The sequence below is a fragment of the Oncorhynchus masou genome, chromosome 21, assembly GCF_036934945.1.
Source record: "Oncorhynchus masou masou isolate Uvic2021 chromosome 21, UVic_Omas_1.1, whole genome shotgun sequence".
Lineage (NCBI taxonomy): Eukaryota > Metazoa > Chordata > Actinopteri > Salmoniformes > Salmonidae > Oncorhynchus > Oncorhynchus masou.
The window spans coordinates 7,542,065-7,562,972 of record NC_088232.1 but is presented as its reverse complement, the minus strand read 5'-3'; the positions used below and the strand labels follow the sequence as shown (position 1 = coordinate 7,562,972).

At 41.8% G+C, this 20,908-nt stretch overlaps 1 protein-coding gene across 1 annotated transcript; it reads right to left on the bottom strand.

The window, feature by feature from the left end:
• Positions 1–495: 495 nt before the first annotated feature.
• LOC135508570 (bifunctional UDP-N-acetylglucosamine 2-epimerase/N-acetylmannosamine kinase-like) lies at positions 496–16,090 on the bottom strand. The gene is made up of 9 exons (XM_064928846.1): positions 15,842–16,090; positions 13,174–13,375; positions 7,212–7,423; positions 6,602–6,848; positions 5,975–6,182; positions 4,896–5,048; positions 4,102–4,287; positions 3,704–3,791; positions 496–739 (listed from the first exon to the last, which is right to left on the bottom strand). Exons 2-9 carry the CDS (start codon positions 13,312–13,314, stop codon positions 496–498), a joined length of 1,479 nt encoding a protein of 492 aa, XP_064784918.1. The 5' UTR covers positions 13,315–13,375; positions 15,842–16,090.
• Positions 16,091–20,908: the final 4,818 nt, after the last annotated feature.

The following is a 20,908-nucleotide window of genomic DNA, read 5'->3' as shown; positions in this document are numbered from 1 at the left end:
GCATGCATCCTCCAAAGATGGAGAGGGACAGTTCATGGCTTGATCAGGCTAGAAATGGTACAGGCCTGGGGCTTCTTCCATGAGAAGTGCAACGTTACAAAAATATGGCAGAATTGGCTTAATTCTCGGTCGTGTTGAAAGGCAAGTCATTTCAGCTCTGTACATCATGCCATCTTGGTATGGTAAATAGTTCCATCGATCATTTCTTTAGTACACTTCTAGGGTCCTTTGGTGGTTATGGGCATTCTACACTATCAATCACCATTACAAACCTGAACTAGTTAGGTGTAGAGGGATGATGAAACCACATGGATGGTTAGACAGAAATCAGAGAAGCACACGGCAGTGAGAGAATAGATGGATAGTGCAATGTACTGTATGTTTATTATGCTGATGTATGACCAGGAAGAGGATTTATGCTTTTAACCAATCCCGACTAATAATGGTAAGATGAATAATAAATCTAACACTCAGTGTACCCTCCCCCCCTCCACCTCACGTACCCCCCTCACCACTACCACGTACCCTCATGCTGACGATGGCCACGCGGAGGTTGGTCCCCCCCAGGTCGATGGCTAGGGCGCTCTGAGTCTCCAGGATGTGGTCAATGTCCTGGGAGATGTCCCACTCCCTGATGGGGGGGAAGCAGAAGGTCTTTTGCAGCGGCTCATCAAGGTCGATGGCCTGCAGGAACTTCATGATGCGAGGCACCGCATTCCCGTCGCCGTAGATCTTTGAGCTGGGGGGGGGGGGGGGGTCACACGGGTGAAGAAGAGGGGAATTTTAGTGAGATTTCAGTTCAATGTGAAAGATGGAAATTGTGAGGGTTCCTATAAAAAATATATACACACTATCATTCCAAAGTTTGGGGTCACTTAGAAATGTCCTTTGTTTTTGAAAGAAAAGCACATCTTTTGTCCATTAAAATAACATCAAATTGATCACAAATACAGTGTAGACATTGTTAATCTTGTAAATTACTATTGTAGCTGGAAACGGCAGATTTTTTTATGGAATATCTACATGGGCGTACAGCGGCCCATTATCAGCAACCATCACTCCTGTTTTCAAATGGCACGTTGTGTTAGCTAATCAAAGTGTATCATTCTAAAAGGCTAATTGATCATTAGAAAATGCTTTTTCAATTATGTTAGCACAGCTGAAAACTTGTTCTGATTAAAGCAACAAAACTGGCCTCCTTTAGACTCGTTGAGTATCTGGAGCATCAGCATTTGTGGGTTTGATTACAGGCTCAAAATTGCCAGAAACAAAGAACTTTCTTCTGAAACTCATCAGTCTATTCTTGTTCTGAGAAATGAAGGCTATTCCATGTGAGAAATGGCCAAGAAACTGAAGATCTCGCACAACGCTGTGTACTACTCCCTTCACTGAACAATGCAATCTGATTCTAACCAGAATAGAAAGAGTGGGAGGCCCCGGTGCACAACTGAGCAAGAGGACAAGTACATCAGAGTGTCTAGTTTGAGAAACAGAAGTCCTCAACTTCATTAAATAGTACCCGCAAAACACCAGTTTCAACGTCAACAGTGTGAAGAGGCGACTCCGGGATACTAGACTTCTAGACATTTCTAAGTGACCCCAAACTTTTGAATGGTAGTGTGTGTGTGTGTGTATATATATATATATATATATATATATAATCTTAGAGCTGAAACTTTAGTCAGGTTCAAGTCAGGTTTAAGAAACACTGAAAAGAGCCAATTCTGCAGCAAATAGATTACCATATATTTTTTTTAAAGGTATAAGTTCTCCTTGAAATGGGGAAATTTAAGATTACTTAAAGGGTGACTGCATTGATTTGGCCTTGTTTTGAAGATTGCTCATTAAGAATTGCTAGCGACCATGACTGAAGCCGAATGAGAGTTGTCTTGGGGGTGTGGTATGTTCTTATGTTATAAACTGGGTGGTTCGAGCCCCAAATGCTGATTGACTGACAGCCGTGGTATATCAGACCATATTCCATGGGTATGAAAAAAAAACATTTTTTCTGCTCTAGTTACATTGGTAACCAGTTTATAATAGCAATAAGGGACCTAATATGGCCAATATGCCATGGCTCAGGTCTGTATCCAGGCACTCCGCGTTGCGTCGTGCGTGAGAACGGCCTTTAGCTGTGGTATATTGGCCATATACCACACCCCGTCGGGCCTTATTGCTTACTTGTACCATGGCAGGTACAGCTGTTTGTCCCTCCTGAGTCACCGTGCCACTTCCTCAAAATATTAAAATGGTCAGAATTAATCCGTAATCAAGACATCTGTAATAAAATGTAGAAGTTTTTACCGAGAAGGTTTTAGTCGCGCAATTCTAAATCTAGTGAAGGTGTTTGGTGCAGTATTTCTCAAGTTAACAAAATGTCCATGAGAAACTAGTCAGTACACTGCAGACAGTCTGTCGAGTGGCTACGCGCTCAGGACTGATTTCTGGGAACAATAACATGTCTGCGAATTCATTATCTGCAAGCTGTCAAACTATCGTAAATAAAGCACAAGCTACACGATGTTTATCAGTGCCCTTAATCACTTGCTAGCTAGCTAAGTTCCAACTCTGTGTTCGTCAATGAAGCCAGGAAACAGTAGCTATCAGGCATATTGAGCAGCCAGGCCACAATAAGCTTATCAAGTCACTGGTGCGGTGCGAAGTGTGCGCTTCGGCACAGTTTAGCTTTTTACAACTTTCTCATCATTACCAGAGTGTATCGGTCTGACAGTGGTTAAAAGGGAATGATGTTACAAAACAGTTTTTTGGGGGGGGGACACTATGCTTACAAATGGGTTTAGGAATACTGACACGTTCCAGTTGAGAGACAAGTGCACTCTGATCGTCTCAATGATCATTTTGGCCAAGTAAGTGTCAGACTCGAGTGATTGACACTATCAAACACATCAGCAAGTGGCCACTCCAGGGTTATTTCAGCATAACATTGGCGACAAGTCTGAGGTGCTGAGTAATGGGGCAGGTCGGTCTCAGTCTGGATGCTCTGGCTGCTGTGATTGGATGGAGTGTGCGCAGCTGACAGAGGACAATCAGCACTGTCTTTTATTTTCTGTTAGTGGACACTGGGCACGATCGTAATCCATCCCCAACTCACCAGTATGTCGTGACAAACTCCGTTTTGGACTTTGACCAAAATGATCTTATTTACAGTTTGTAGTCAATTTTGACACTAGAATGAATGTTTCTGACTCGTATCGATGCCACATGGGCCGTTTAAAACCAGATAAGTTGGTTCTAAGCGGCGGTTCACCTTTAAGTTCAGTTCAGAGTGATTCAGAGTTTCTGTAACACACACTTTCCAGTGTTCCGTTTGTGACACTCAAGGTGCAGGTTGATGGTCTTGATGGACTTGATAGTGAATGTTCTGGATTATTTTCATATCTGTTGATAGTGGTTGACGCCAGACGGGATGTACAAGGACCGAGGACACACTGATTATTCACTGTTGCATTGTACTGATGACATCCTGTGAACACTGTGATTCTGTATCAGCTGACAGTCGCTGCCTTTTTGTTTTGTCTTTCTACAAGTCTTTCTGGTGTTGTTGTTTACTGAACATGTGGTGCTGTCTGATTAGGATAGAAAGGTCCCGTCTCCAAGAGACATTTTCTCTGTTAGACATTTTCTCTGCTTCTGGACTGCATGGTGTCTCCCTGTTGCAAATTGTAATAACGATAATGCTAACCAGGGGTATCTCTTCCCGAACTGCAGCTCCAGGGCATGGTAGATCTTATTCTGAGTGTCTGCGTCTCGGACATGGAGGACGTTTTCACCTGGAAATAAAAAATACAGCTCAACATCCTATAAGCATTCATAATGGGACGACTTGAAGAATGACAACAAAGCAATCACCAAAACACTTATACTGTATTGGCAAATTACAATGAAGAACTATACCAGGAAATATACAATGAAAAGTAACACTGGTAACCACAAGTAGGCCAACATGGCACACATTTAGTCCAAAATGGCACACCATAACTCCATTTAGTGCACTACTTTTGATCAGGGCCCATATTCGAGCACTATATAGGGAATGGGGTGCCATTTTGGACTAAATGGACATTAGTAGACCCCCCCTACCAGTCTCTCTCCCAGTCTGCCTGGACCCCAGGTTGATGACGGGGGTCCCGAATGCTCCGGTCTCTCTGACGCCACAGCTGCTGTTGCCGATCATGGCCCCAGCGTGACACACCAGCTGGATGAACTGCTCGAAGGGCACGTGCTCCACACCCTTCTTCCTCATCACACGCACCATCTCCTTACTTCCTATTGGGGGTCGTCACGGAGACGGGACAGGGGTTGCCAGGAGTTACAAGACGGAACGGAGAAGACTGTGGGATGTCTAATTTAACCGACTCCTACACATTCTACACAAGGACATTCAACTGAATCAACTGCAGCCATTTCTTGTTTTGCCGTAGTGTTTTGTTGGATTTTAAGTACTGTAAACTTGGTTTCGAATCCTTTCTGGGGACATTTTACGCCCTTCAAACTAGTCCTAGCCCTAACCATGAGACAGACTGAAGGATTCAGCCCTAGACACTAAATTGCGGTAGGCATTTACTGTACATTCTGTTGGCATTAGATGAGACACTTGCTGTAGCGTGTAAGATGAAACCCAAAACATGTCATGCTTGTTCCTAGCCAATTACAGAGGAGGGAACATGTATTAGATCTAAGAAGGATCAAAGACATGCAGCTGAACAAGAAAAGCAGATCCCTTCAACAGAGCAGCCTTCTCACACTATTGACCAAGGAAGGGTTGACACTGTAGCTCCAGCTCCACAATGTGCGTGTGGGGTTGCGCAATATGACGGCGCAAAGAGGAGCGAAATGAGGAAAGGGCGACGAAAAATAGAGAATCCCCCACTGACCTGCGTCTATGTTGGGGAAGAGGACGAGCGTTTGCTTGTTGAAGGAGATGAGGGCGTCCAACATCAGCTCGTAGATCTTGATGGAGTTCTTGATGTCAGTGGTGACCGGGTGCTGCAGGGCCACGATGTAGTCATGCTCCTTCACATTGTCTCCTGTGGATGTCATTTAGAACATTCTCAGCATTCTAGTACTTTCTGAACTGGGGGAAGTCAACAGTCTACCGCTGCCACTGTTGTTTCTGCCCTGAAGGGACTAGTTAAAAGCCCCAGAAATCTATTAACTGATTTAACAATATTCTTATGATAACACATTTCCCACATCTTTCCACACCGAGGGTACTAGCTACTGTACCATATCACTATACTATATAGTGGTATATGTACTATACCACTGTCCTAAAGTTGGTAATAAAAGGCTGGCCCTTTCAACCTGATTGGCCTGCAGCCCTGTCAATCACCCTTTATTGAAGCCTCCCCTCATTCCAACCAATCAGGTCGCTTGGATGCACACCAGGGCACCGCCTACTCACACACCACGTTAGGGTGCGTTACCTGTATCTCGAGAAGACAAGTTGTTGGGATGCTGACAGACTTTTCACATGCTGTTTCTGAAGTGTGGTGCGTTCATTGACAAGTGCATGTTGGATATGAATAGTGGGCTCATGTTGGGTGTAATACCAGCCAGGGTTAGATATAATTATATGACAAAGACACTGCGACTTTGTCACCTTGGTGATGTAAAGGCAGGACATCAAACCTAAAACAAAAACGGCATCACTGTCCTCAGTCCAGGTAACTGTAGCTGACTAGGCCATCAAGGTCAGTACAAATTCCGACCAAGAGATCTGCTGCATATTCAAATAGGAGTTCAAAACTGGTGCTGTACAGAAACTGTAGCCATCTTAGTTTGGGTGCTTGACACTGACAGCAGAGGTTGTAATTCCCTGCCTGACCAGGAAGTACACTGGGCCCTGGAACCTGGCTATTAGTCTGGTATACTGCATTGAACTGCATTCCCCCACTGAAAAAGTTTGAACGACACTGATTTAGGGGTTAAGGATAGTTACTCCAATACGTACCGAGCCAGTTCCTGATGATGTCCATGTAGTCGTCGCGGTGATGGGCGGCCAGCAGCTTGTCGTAGGAGGGGCAGCCCGCCAACAGGATGCGAGTGTGGTCCTCACACATGGCGATGAGGTGCTGTTCGGCGGTGCGGGTGCAGCAGGCGTGGTATTGGGCCAGCTTGGAGATGGAGTGACGGATTGAGTCGTCGATGGTACCACTCACCTTGGGATGGGAAAGGAGGAAGGATCAGACATCAGGATAAAAAAGTCTATTGTCTCTGTGGCGGTTCGTTGAGTGTTTGAAGCACTGCCATTGCCCTTAGGGAACAAATAGTTATTTTTATTGAACCAAGACCATCATTATCTCTGTTATGTTGCCTTCTGGAAACCAAGACTTCTGTGTGTTTTTGGTAACCTCGTTATTTTTTATGGTAATAAGCAGGTATTAACTCAGTAATTACATAGATGGCAATTACACGGTAAATAGTAACTAAAATACACAAAACGACATTTAAAAAACATTCTATATCAAATACCAGTAGGAGGAAGCAACCAATATTTTAATCTAGTTATATTCGGCTCCCAACACTACTTCTGGAAAAAACCTTCAGATATATGACATCACTTCCTCCATCCCCTCACCTCTCCTCCCTCCAGGTACAGGATGCGAATGTTCATCAGAGCGGCAGCAGTTGCCAGGGCGAGGGCATCGAAGCGGTCGCCGTGGACGATCAGAACGTCGGGACGGAGACGGTGGAGGACATCTGGCAGCTTGACCAGCGCCAGACCCACTGACTCCACCATGGTTGCCTCGTCCTCCCCACGCACGATGGTGTGCAGCTTGGAGCCGATGTCAAAGTCATCCTGCTCGATCATCCGGAATGTGTTGCTAAAGGAGGACAGGTGGTCAAACCAATCATTTAATGAATGAATGAATACATCCTATTAGACAATTTATAAATACATAAAGTTGATTAAAACTAAGTGAAATGAACAATAAACAAAATATTGTCACGGATAAAAACACAAACTCAGACTTATTTCCAGTGTGGTCCTCATTAAGGACAGGAGTTTTTCCTGGTCAGGTCAAGCAATCTGGAAAAAAACTTGAGACATGATTACTCAAATAACACTTTTTCATCAGAGTGCAAATAAACAATGACTGGCATTGTAAAAACATTGGCAAATAGTTGTGACTTCAGTGGATCAGGAAAAACTAGTTCCAGCACACCCACATTCAGCTCAAACTCACCCATAATCATCAATGAGATGGGAACCCAGCACCACCACCTCCAGCTCAAACTCATCCGGGTTGGCCTTGATGCCAAACATGATGGATGCCAGCTTGGAGTAGTCTGCCCAGTTACATGTTGCCACGCACACCCGCAGCTTCCTCATGGCTTTGCTCTCCTCCATCTTGTCAGTCTTCTCTCTCGTCCTCTGCATTCTCAGATAGTACAGTTCCTGGTGAGCAGAGAGAGACAGCGAGAGATGATGGTGTTTAGAGTTGAGACGCTGGAATGTCAGTCAAAGGAAGCTGTGATGAAAACAGTGAGGTTTATAGGAGTGGCCTGTGGCCCGATGCTCCTTATCATGTTCTGTGAAGGGAGTAGTACACAGATCTTCAGTTTCTTGGCAATTTGTCACATGGAATAGCCTTCATTTCTCAGAACAAGAATAGACTGATGCGTTTCAGAAGAAAGTTCTTTGTTTCTGGCCATTTTGAGCCTGTAATCGAACCCACCAATGCTGACGCTCCAGATACTCAACAAGTCTAAAGGCGGACAGTTTTATTGCTTCTTTAATCAGTACAACAGTTTTCAGCTGTGCTAACATATTTGCAAAAGCGTTTTCTAATGATCAATGAGCCTTTTAAAATGATAAACTTGGATTAGCTAACACAACTTGCAATTGGAACACAGCAGTGATGGTGGCTGATAATGGGCCTCTGTACGCCCATGTAGATGTTCCATTAATATTCCAGCTACAATAGTAATTTACAACATTAACAATGTCTACACAATTTATCAATTTGATGTTATTTTAAATGGACCAAAAATGTGCTTTTCTTTCAAAAACAAAGGACATTTCTAATTGACCCCAAACCTTTGAACGGTAGTCTATATATATATTTTTTTTTAATAAACTATCCCACCTCGCACAGCAACACTTCCTGCTGGGGGACTGTGAGCGCTATAAGATTTTTTTTTAGAAGCAAATGGGCTCGGGCATAAAAAGTTGGTCTAATTTACTTGAAAGTCTAAAGTGAGACTTTCTTGGCTCTTTACACACGTGATACTCCAGTGGCCCTGTTACCAAAGTAACCCGAAAGGGGCATCTGAACATGGTCTGATATTTCTTAAACTACTCAAGGTCACAGAATATTAAATAGAGCAATATACCACATTACTACTTACGAGTAAGACATTTCTTGTTTTAGAAACATTAAGTATGTACATCCATTTTTATTGTGTTTGTGTAATTATGGCAACACCCCCCCCCCTCCAATTGTTTTAATCTACCTGCCACCGTGGCTGGTATACAAAAGTAAGTCTTAGTCATTATCCCCTTCATTTGAGGAAAACAGGCCTATCTTTGCGAGAGGGAGGGAATCTGATTTCATTGGTCCTCAACTTCTGGCTCAGACACTTCATTTCAGGATAAATGGAGTTAGCCTGCCCCGTTTGTTCTGAACGATTCATTGCCATAGAAATGTACCTGGCTAAAAAAGGTGTGACGTTCGTGTCACCGGTTATCCCGAGTTGACCAAAGCTTCCTCGCCAACTCCTCAAACCAGATTCATAATATAGGGCTATGGTCTGCTGTGTCAACTAACTATGCCTGGTGATCAGCTCTTGTTCAACCAACAAGGCTACTTCTATCAACAACTCTGATCGAGACTACTACTATCTAGAGGGGAATGTCACGAAGCAGGATCAATAAGTTAGCCAGCTAACTTACTTCAAATGTTCCGAAATAACTTCACATTATTTCGGAATATATGCTACAAATTCGTATGGACTGATACGATTGTTATCCAAGTTAGCAGGATCACCAAGTTAGCCAGCTTTTGTAGTATGCCCCTCTGATCCGACTACAACAATTCTGACCTGGGGCTATTCGCACAAAGAGTCTCAGAGTAGGAGTCCTGATCTCGGATCAGAAATCCCCTGTTCAGTCATTATGATCTAAAAAGGCAAAACTGATCCTAGATCAGCATTCCTACTAACTGCAACACTTTATGAATATGGGCCCTGGGCTATGCTCATCTAATATACACTACAACAGTAACACCTCGTATCATATCTCCATGCAGGACAATACTCTCATGGGTTCTCCTATTATGTAGGCACTGTTGCATGAAAACACACACAAAAACTAAACCACAAAACTAATTAATAAACAAATACTAGCCTTATATAGTCCTGTCCTCATGGACAGACACCGGTTGATATGGAAGGGCAAGTCTGACAATTATCTCCACAATCATTGGATGGCTACCTACGACAACCAATCACAGCTATGATGAAGGCGCACAGTGAAGGGATCAGAAAAGTAATATAGGTCAGAGTTTAGTGCCTCTGCTGCCATTGAATGTGATAAAGGGTTAGAGAGAGGCGGGGTCATAGTGATTTGCAAAAGCAATAGACGTATAGCAAATCGACCACAATGATTTGTCGTTATCAACCAGTGGTGGAAAAAGTACCCAATTGTCATGCTTGATTCAAAGTAAAAGATATGTTCATAGAAAGTGACTCAAGTAAAAGTCACCCAGTAAAATTCTACTTGAGTAAAAGTCTAAAAGTCCTTGGTTAAAAAATATACTTCAGTATCAAAAGTAAAAGTATAAATAACTTCAAATTCCTTATATTATAAGTGCGTGTATTGGACCATTTTCCTGTCCTGCTAAGCATTCAAAATGTCTGAATGCCAAGCGTCACGTCTGGAGGAAACCTGGCACCATCCCTACGGTGAAGAATGGTGGTGGCAGCATCATGCTGTGGGGATGTTTTTCAGAGGCAGGGACTGAGAGACCAGTCAGGATCGAGGGAAAGGGTTATTTGTGTGTAGATTGATTTAGGAAAATAAACAATTTAATAATTTTTGAATAAGGCTGTAACGTAACAAATGTGGGAAAAAAGTCAAGGGGTCTGAATACTTTCCAAAAGCACTGTATATAAACATGCTTCTGTGTGTTTTGTTTGTAAGCTCAAAAATGGACAGTGATGTCCAACGGGCCTTTGAAAAACAAAACACTTTATCATAGAATATGGGGTCATCCTGCAGGTGGTTCCTGAAACTAATTCAATCTGTGTGTGAATCGATTAAGTCTTAAGTTAAGGAGAGTCTCCTCCCAAGGTCTAGAGAGAAGGCCCTGCTGTACACTCCAGCCGCTAACAAGCTACTTCTATCTGTGGTCTCTCATGTCAACACTGATGTAAATGGTTAAAGTTGGTTACCTGGAAGCTTAGCCAGATATGGTCTACTGGTTTATTGAAACTCTACACTCAAACTGTTGTGATACGTTTCAATTTGATTACTTATTTTAAAAAGGCACATGACACAAAACCAAGTGTAAAAAGATGTTCACAAAGAAGTAAAGCTTTGAGAAAATGTACTTTTCTCCCGGGTGCTCCGTCATGGCTGCCTGCTTCGGCACCTGCCGTGTCTCTGCTCGTCTCGGTCAATAAAACATCTCATACTCTGTAAGCCATCCTGATCTCTCTTCATCATCAATTACCTAGTCCTTCGACAGCCTTAGCCAATTTGTTTAATTCTACTATTACAGAATGTTTCTGCAGTGAACATATTATGAATGTACTTAGGTGGTATAAATATCAATGAAGAAAAGTATTGATATAGCCTACGCTGTAAGATTGATCAAAGTTTGAAATCAAATTCAACAGAACCAAAAATATATTTTTTAAACGAGTCAGAACTGATACCACGTCAAGATAGATCATGGGATAATATTTACACAGTATAGGCTAACCCCTGATAAGATCAACGTCAACAAAACAAAATGATTGTGGACTTCAGGAAACAGCAGAGGGAGCACCCCACTATCCACATCGACGGGACAGCAGTGGAGAAAGCGGAAAGTTAAGTTCCTCGGCGTACACATCACAGACAAACTGAAATGGTCCATCCGCACAGACAGCATGGTGAAGGAGGCACCACAGCGCCTCTTCAACTTCAGGAGGCTGAAGAAATTTGTCTTGGCCCCTAAGACCCTCACAAACTTCTACAGATGCACAATTAAGAGCATCCTGTCGGGCTGTATCACCGCCTGGTACGGCAACTGCACCGTCCATAACCGCCGGGATCTCCAGAGGGTGGTGGACAACAACCACCCGAGCCACTGCCTGTTCACCCCACTACCATCCAGGAGACGAGGTCAGTACAGGTGCATCAAAGCTGGGACCGAGAGACTGAAAAACAGCTTTTATCTCAAGGCCACCAGACTGTTAAAACAGCCATCACTAACACAGTGAGGCTGCTGCGTATATACAGACTTCAAATCATTGGCCACTTTAATAAATGGAACACAAGTCACTTTAATAATGTTTACATATCTTGCATTACTCATCCCATATGTATATACAATGTATTTTACACCATCTATTGCATCTTGCTTATGCCGTTCGGTCAATGCCCATCCATATATTTATATGTGTATATTCTTATTCCATCACTTCACCCCTTCAATAGAACTGAGACAGGAGAACAGTGAGATGTCTTCCACCAAGCTGTGAAGTAATAATTGACTCGCAGCAGAGCGGCAGTGTACAAATGCAGCTGTACCAACGCCCAGGCAAACAGACTCCTAAAAACAAGTGCAGTCAAAAGAACACAACTGTAAAGGTTATGGTGCACTACTAACTACAGCCTAATATTGACAGACGCGTCAACAAGTAACCCAAGCATGGGGCGTTCCTGGAGGTGGTTTAAAAATGGGACTGTGCCAGACGTTGTCCATAAGTAATCCCCTTTGAGGTTTCAACTTCGGAGCAGATGATCGGCAGTGATAAGAAGTCATTCAACGCAAACGGAGATGTTTAAGTTTGGTTTCCCAGACCCAGATTAAAGACTTCTCCGCTGAAAATGTTTGTTTGTTTTTAATCTAGGAGAGGCTAAATCAAGGCTGCTCACCACAGCATAGTTTTGACACCCAGTTAAAAAAAAAAAAAAAAAAACCTGATGTAGTACAGAGCAAGACAGGCCTACATTCAGGCACCGTCACAACATCCAAACGACCACAAATACTGAAAGACGCCTAGCTGACCGTTTCCCTGGGATATCGAGGCATAGCCCGTGAACCGCTCTAACATTCATAAAAAGATATAGCTAGTGCCCCAAATGCTGTGACATTCTTAACATAAAGGAGTCAAAAGCTCTGATGACCATCAGTTGGCCTCATCAATGTATTAACCTACAACTGAACATTGTATGCATGTCATCTTGGAAACAAACCCCTTTCATTCAATGACATGTGGTGTGATGAAAGACATGGTGCCTCAATTGAACATGTCACATTCACATAGTCTCACTGTCATAAGGCTACGCTAGCAACCAGAAGAGAAACCTTCGCATTTTTCAATGAACTGGCCAACTACCCACACAGTACAGTTAGAGCACAGCCATACAAAGAGGCACAAAAAAATCCCATTCAACTGCAACGTGAAATTAAATCTTTATCCTTTGGTTTGTTGAACAACGAGAAGAGAAACATTGGGCAGTCCATGCATTCAGACAGACAGCCAATGCATTCATCACAACAATCCAACCAACCCATCCCTTCTCTGCATCTCTCTCTCTGACACACACACACAGACTACGCCGGATGTCTCACTGAAAAGATAACATGCTAGCCAGGCATTTTTCCTCCCCGCACTGGTTTGGTTCTTAAGGTGCGTTTACATAGGCAGCCCAATTCTGATCTTTTCACTAATTGGTCTTTTGACCAAAAAGATCAGCTCTGAAAAAGACTGGATGTGAAAAAAAGCTGATGTGATTGGTCAAAAGAAAAAATTCTGAATCTGTCTGCCTGTCTAAACATAGCCTTCGAGCCAGAATCCACCCTCCCTCTGACACACACTGCCCTTGTTTCCAATGAAGTGTCACAAGACCGGGGCTGCTTCCTATTCTGAGCGATAAGGGGAGCAGCAGCATGCGAGGAGGAAAAAAGGAGGATAAAAGCCACCTTGACTCACATGAGGGTTTCTGCCTATAGGCCTTGGACGCATGGTCAGTCCACTCTGCGATCCACTCCTCTCCCTCTCTCTTTCAGAGCTCCCCCTCTCTCTATCCTTCTCTCCTCCTTTCTTTGGTCTCTTTGCTTCCCTTCGGATCATTTGAAAGTCTCACTGCAAAAGGCTAGCTGGTCTTCCTCCTAGCCGACAAAGCAGGAGCAGCCTGCAGAGAGAGAGCAAAGAGGGGAGGAGGGGGAGGGGCCTTCCCTCATCTGACTCAAGAGAGCCCCGATTGGCTGCTGGGCGAGAGGGAACGATTGAAGCTTCTTGCATCGGAGCCGCTTACAGCCAGGGCCCAATATATATTACAGACTGACTATGATCTCAACAACCCAGAAAAATCAATGCTTAGTCAGAAATGTGAGGCCAATAACCATATATTGATAATGAAGCGAAGTCTTTTTTCTCCCTAATGTTGCAAACCCAGCTTTCTGTTGTCACCCAGAGTCACACCCTGTTGTCACCACCAAGCTAAAGGCTTGTCACACAATATTTTAAAACAGCAGGTTTTTAAAGGACAATAGAGTTCAGTCATGTTCTTTGTTGTCGCAGAAAATCAAGTATCATGATTTGTGGTATTGCAATACTGGTACCGTGACAACCATAGGTCTGGGAATCAATGACCATCATTGCACCCTTCCTAATCAATAAATAGGTCAGTATCAACACATCAGCAGTGAATTATAGACCAAAGGGTTTCTTGAAAACACTCCAAGAGCCCCTCTCTTTAACCTTAGATGCACTCTCAAACCAAATGTAAAAAAATGATACAGAATTAAACATTTCTAGAACATTTCTTCCTACTTGAAGCTTTTCATTGTGATGGAGTCAAACCCGTTTTTCTTTTGTCTGCCTTCCCAGTTTGTTGGAGTGGCAGTCACAATAGTTGTAGTAGATATCACTTGATCAGCCATCCTTTAAAGATGGTAGACCTAGCTTTGCTCCGAACAATAGGACAAATCTATGGGTGATTCACAATAAGCTTTGTTGTACAATTAAAAGGTCAAATACACTGCATTTCATATAGTCAGAAATAATCTAATGAATTCAGGGTTATACCTAGCCTAAAATATAAGCCTTCCACGACCATAAGATCCACTAATAATTTAATCAATATAGTTTAACCGTTGTTTTTTTTTGCAATAATCACTGATCTGGCTTTCAAGTGTGTCTATGAAAATGTCCTTTTCGTTACAAATTTAACCCGAACTCTGCATAACGCGCATTCACTAATAATATCTAACTTCTTGTAGCAGGCATTATAGAAAATTAACACAAGTCTCAAACAATAACGAAAGCACAAGCCCACATTCTAGTGAGTAGCCAGCTAATCTTTATATTTAAAGTCTAGCCAACTTGGATCTATTTGCTAGCTAACAACGAGGTAGAACAGTTGGAATGTTATGAACACACCCTTCTCTCCAACTGTTTGAACAGCATGCTAGCCTGTCTACTTTGTTCAGATGTTGAATTCAAGTGGACTACCTTGAGATATTTGTTTCGGTGTCCATGTGACAGATTCTGTTGGATTAAACCTCAGAAGCAAATAGCGAGTTGAAATCTCGTCTGAGAGGAATGAGTGATATGGTTGAGGGGCTTGGTGTTTGTGAATGTAAATGGAACGGTTCACAGCCTACAGTCAGTCACTGCACTCAGCACAGAATGTGCGAAGGAACCAACAACAAAAACACGACAACAGGCGGACATACATGCTCATAAAAACAACTTGATTCTGATACAATCATTTGGAATATTAAGCAAAAACAAATTAATTCGACATATCGCTAGCCTAGTTAAACCGAAAGGAATAATTAAGTCATGTTGTAGATATTCTGTCCCTGTCTACATACCACCTCGACGAGACGAATGCGAGGTGGGTGGAGGACTGAACATATTATATGCTCGACACGGAATTCACAGGGACCTCACAATACGATATTATTGTAACGACCCGGGGTTTATAAGCGCGGACGTCGACTCTGCCGCTTGAATGTTTTTTGCGGCACAGTCGATAGCGCGCTGGACTTCGGGCTAGAAGGTCGAGGGTTCGAGACCTGCTCCCTGCCTGTTCCATTACATTATCGTGACGATACCATATGCATTGCTATTCTCAGGATTTCATATGCGTTTTATTTGATACTGAGATTTTATTGCGATTTCATGTTCCAAACCCCAGATAACGCGCGTACCTTTGGCCGGCGTATGTATATATATATATCTATCTATGTAGTTTGGAGAAGATATCAATGAGACATCAGAACAGAATGTCGATGTATAAAACAATGTAGAACTGTAAGATGTAGGCATTCTAAATACATCAAAATCTTGCCGTTTATACAGCGTTTGCTAATTGGCATCTTCCCAATGTATCCTGTATACATCGTGCCTACGTTGGGCAGACATACCTGTGCTATCTGGGAACATATTGCGCACTACGTCTGCTTTCAGAGAGACAGAGAGCATGATAACATTTGGTTTGATCAGTCATGTTTAAAAACATGCTGGCTCACTATTTAAAAAGATGGGAGAACAAGCTATAGGATGAATACTGGAGTTTTGTCACAGGCACAGCCGACTATCGCTAGCTAATTACTACTGCTGTAGATACGCCTAGGCCCTAAACACTTACTGGGTGTGAACTGACATCTGCCAAAGCCAGGAATTTTCCCCATCATGGAACATGAAGTTGGAACGTAGCCTGCGCCTCTACACACACACGCCTATTTTTCTCTTCTAAAAAAAAAAAAAAAGTAAAAAGAAAAGCGTCTTCTGTGCTAGTGTAACGGATGTGAAACGGCTCGCTTAGTTAGAGGTGTAGCGGTAAATAGCGTCTCAATCGGTGACGTCACTTGCTCTGAGACCTTGAAGTAGTAGGGTGACTTCGATGGTGACTGTTGTTGATGTGTGCAGAAGGTCCCTGGTTCGCGAGAGGGGACGGTTTAAAATTTATACTGTTACACTGAATAAAGTTTCCACTGTTGTTCAAAACCGCATAAGCCAATTAAGTAACACAGACCCGGCCTAGTAATGAAAAACTGACAAGAATTTGATGATGACATATTCTCCATACCAGACGCATGAAGCAATAATGCTGCCGGGAATACTACTAAGCTTATAAAAAAAACAAATACTGTGCCTCTGTCTATAACCAAGCAAAAATAAATAAATACTAGCCCTTTTCAAATTTACAGTAAAATATAAAACCTAAACTAATCACAGCGGGGTTGGGTTAAATGCGGAAGACATTTCAGTTGAATGCATTCAGTTGAACAACTGACTCGGTATCCCCCATTCCATACCTATTCTCCCCCAGACCCCAATAAAACAGTAGGCCAAATAGAATGACCAAAGTATCACCTCACTGTTCAGGCTTCCCCTCTAAAAAAACAGTGCAGAAGAAAGAGAGCAAACAAAACTAAAAGGTAGTACCACCAACCTAGCCTGGACTCCACTCTTTTCAGCCATAGTCCACTTCGAGCGAGATAGGTGGTCATTGTACCACGTGGTCTGTCGCCCCAGGCTAGTAGTACGAACAAATATGTTTACTAGCCTAGTTCCAAGAACAGCATAGGCCTAATTCCAGTCAGTCACAGATACTTAGCCTAATAATTATAAGGTGACACATAGATATTAATAGTTGTAAGGTGAGATACTATGCAACATTTTTTTAATTGAACCTTTAACTAGGCAACGTCAGTTATGAACAAATTCTTATTTACAACGAAGGCCTAGAAAAAGTGGGTTTAACTGCCTTGTTCAGGGGCAGAACGACAAGAGTTTTACCTTGTCAGCTCGGGGTTTTCGTTTAATGGCCCAACGCTCTAACCACAAGGCTAGACAGATACTTGGTAATAACAGTTGGCTTCCAGGCATGACATAGAACTTAATTCAGCATGGGCTATTGACACACTGGGTGTGGATTGATACAACCAAATGGATCCAGCTAACAAGAAACATGTCAGTTTGAGCACAGTCTGAAATGTGGTAAAAAAAAATGATACATCTAGGCCTATCCTGTGTCAGAAACAATCCACGAAATAGGCTACAATCGCAAAGGGAATGACTAGGTTCGTTGTAGCAAGCACCAGAATGATTATGGATCCTTTTCTTACACAACGTCATGAAACTTGAGAAATATGCTAGATTTCACCACATGTTGCGACAAAACCCGTTAGTCCTAACTCTCGTACTCCTATCCAATGTTCCTTCCATGCCAATATCGGAGTTGAAATAACTACTCCCTGCACTGGCACTTCCAAAACGTCACTTGACTAATAGGCGTAGCTCAGGGCTGAATCAGGTTCCACAACTGGGGTTGGAGTAAAAACCAACAGGATGATGCCAGGAACAGGGTTGGCATCGGTGCTTAATTTGGGCCGGAACCTCTGTTTTGGACTGCCGCTTTCCGGGAACCTATTTGCCAGAAACAGTTACTTCTCGCGGCATGTACAATCATTTTCACTTTGCAGTTAAAGAATTCAATTTTTTTTTAAAGAGGAAGGGGAAACAAATTGTTAAATCGGGTTGACTGACCTCCCACTTAAGCCACAACAAATAACCTGAAATCTGTGAACAAACATGTTTTCACAACTAAACATATTTCACTGTTGACAGCCCTTTTCTCTGCACACTCAAGGAATGAAGGAGAGTGAAAGGTGATGGAAAACACAATGGTGAAATATTCTGTTCAAGACTGAACTTGTTGGCCTGAATGTCAAGCGTCACGTCTGGAGGAAACCTGGCACCATCCCTACGGTGAAGCAATGTGGTGGCAGCATCATGCCATAGGGATGGTTTTTAGTGGCATGGACTGGGAGATTAGTCAGGACCGAGGGACAGATGAACGCAGCAAAGTACAGAGAGATCCTTGACGAAAACCTGCTCCAGAGCACTCAGGTCCTCAGACTGGGATGAAGGTTCACTTTCCAACAGGACAACAACCCTAAGCACACAGCCAAGACAACGCAGGAGTGGCTTCGGAACAAGTCTCTGAATGTCCTTGAGTGGCCCAGCGAGAGCACAGACTTGAACCCGATCAAACATCTCTGGAGAGACCTGGAAATAGCTGTGCAGCGATGCTCCCCAACCAACCTGACATATCTCGAGAGGATCTGCAGAGAAGAATGGGAAAAACTCCACAAATACAGGTGTGCCAAGCTTGTAGCGTCATATCCAAGAAGGATCGAGTCTATTATTGCTGCCAAAGGTGCTTCAACAAAGAAAAGGGTCTGAATACTTACGAAAATGTCATTTTATAGATTTGCAAAACTTTTTTTTTTTTAAAGGGGTGGATCAGCTAAATATTGAGGAAAGAATATTGGTTCCATCAATGTAATTGTCTGCATCATTTCCAATCCCCCATATATTTTTTGGTAAATATATATCCATACACACATGCATACATACACATACCTATATAGAAATACTTTTTTAAAGAATATACCTTTACTATTATTCCCCGCAAACCCTACCACCGATCCCCCAATTGGAGTAAACTAATAAACACTTTAGCTTTTATCTTCAATTTATACATCTTATACACATTTTCCATTCAGTCTATTTTACAAGAGTTATTTTTTGTTTGTTTTTAGTCCTTCCTCTATTTGTAACTGTGCTATTTCACAAAAGTTCTGAACAAATATACATTTTACAGACCCCGTATGTTCTACATGTTTTATCTTGCTATTAGTCCCACACTTCAGCTCCATTCAACCTCTCCCATCTATCTCTCAACATCATCCATTTTGGATTTCTATTTGCCATATATTTTTCAACTGTGCTGTGATGCTTCACAAACGACTTGAACCTTTCTATTCTCATAGCTTCTACAGATTGTAAATTAAAAATAAACATTTTTGCTAAAATAATTATTATTTTATTGATTGATTGATTGACTATGGCTTTTCAAATCACCCTGTATTGCTGTCTGTAGTGTTAGTTCTATGCAAATGTTGCAATTCTTCAGCCATTCCTGGACCTGTGACCAAAAACGAGCTACATATGGACAATACCAAAATAAATGATCTAATGACTCACAGCAGAATCTGCAGAACTGGGAAGATTGTATCCCCCATATATATATATATAACATTCTATTAGTTACAAGAATTTTGTTTAGTAATTTAAATTGAAAAATGTGAAGGTTTGCATCCAGCGTTGTTTTGCATATCAATTCATAAACCATGTGCCATGGAATGGGTACATCGAAAATATCTTCCCAATTATTTTGCAATTTATATGGCACAGCTGTCAGTTTTTTGGTCCTTAAATGAAATTGGTATATGTTTTTATTTATCACACTTTTCTTTAACCATGTATGTTCTTTAATACAGGGCCGACATACAAGTTCCTTACTTTTTTCCCCTTCTACTTGCCTCTTCCATTTTTGTGGTAATGCTGCAATTAATTGGTTGTGATTTTGGGTAGAGCAGACATTTCCATATGTCTGTGTTAGCTGCATGTGTGACATAACTCCACCAGTCCTATTTATGATATCATTCACAAAAATTATACCTTTAAAAAAAATGTATTTGAAAAATAGTTATATATTTGAATATAACCACAATATTTGTTGTATTATTTGTTCTGTCTTTTCAGGTGGATTAAACTAAAATTGCAACCAACTTTCTAAGGCTTGTTTTAAAAATAAAGATATTTTGGAGATTATTTCCTTTTCAAACAATCGAAAGTGGGCTGGTGTAATCTGAGTAAAGGGAAAAAAGGCCCTTCTTGAACATAGGATGAGACATTTGTACCAATTTACTAGAGAACCAGTTCGGATTTAAGTATAACTTTTGTATGACTGATGCCTCTACTGAGAGGTCTAATGCTTTAATATTTAATCATTTCTATCTCCAATGCATCGTTCATGTAAAAAACCTGTCTGATGAGGATGAATAATATCTGACAATACTTTTTTAATTCTATGCGCCAAGCATTTTGCTAGGATTTTTGCATCGCAACACTGAAGTGTAAGAGGTCTCCAATTGTTTTAAATGGACTGGATCTTTATATATACCACTTGGGTCCTGTTTCTGTAATAATGATATCAGACCTTCTTGTTGCGTGTCTGATAATCTACCATTTATATAGGAGTGGTTAAAACATGCTAATAATGGTCCTTTGAGTATATCAAAAAAAGTTTTGTATACTTCCACTGGTATGCCATCCAGCCCTGTAGTTTTCCCCATCCTTAAAGAGCCCCAATTGCATCAAGCAGTTCCTCCTTTGTAATTTAGCCTTCACATGAGTCTTTCTGTACGGATGTTAACTTTACAATATTATTAGGAAAAAAATCCATACAATTAGTTTCAGTTACTGGAGATGGAGGGGCCTGAAATGAAAACATATTCTTAAAGTACTTTACTTCCTTTTTCAAAATATAATTTGGTGAATCATGCGTGACTCCATCAATTGTAACAAGTTTTAATTTAAAAAAATTGGTAGCATTTCTATATTATATAGATTTGCAAAACTTTCTAAAAACCTGTTTTTGCTTTGTCATTATGGGGTAGTGTGTATCGATTGATGAAGGGAAAAAAGGACTAAGGCTGTAACGTAACAAAGTGTGGAAAAAGTCAAGGGGTCTGAATACTTTCCGAAAGCACTATGTTCAAAAGCCATCTTAAATCTATGGGCTTTTTTTGTTGTTCCGCTGTATAATATATTCTGTTTTTTTTGGGAGCGGCTTGGGCTC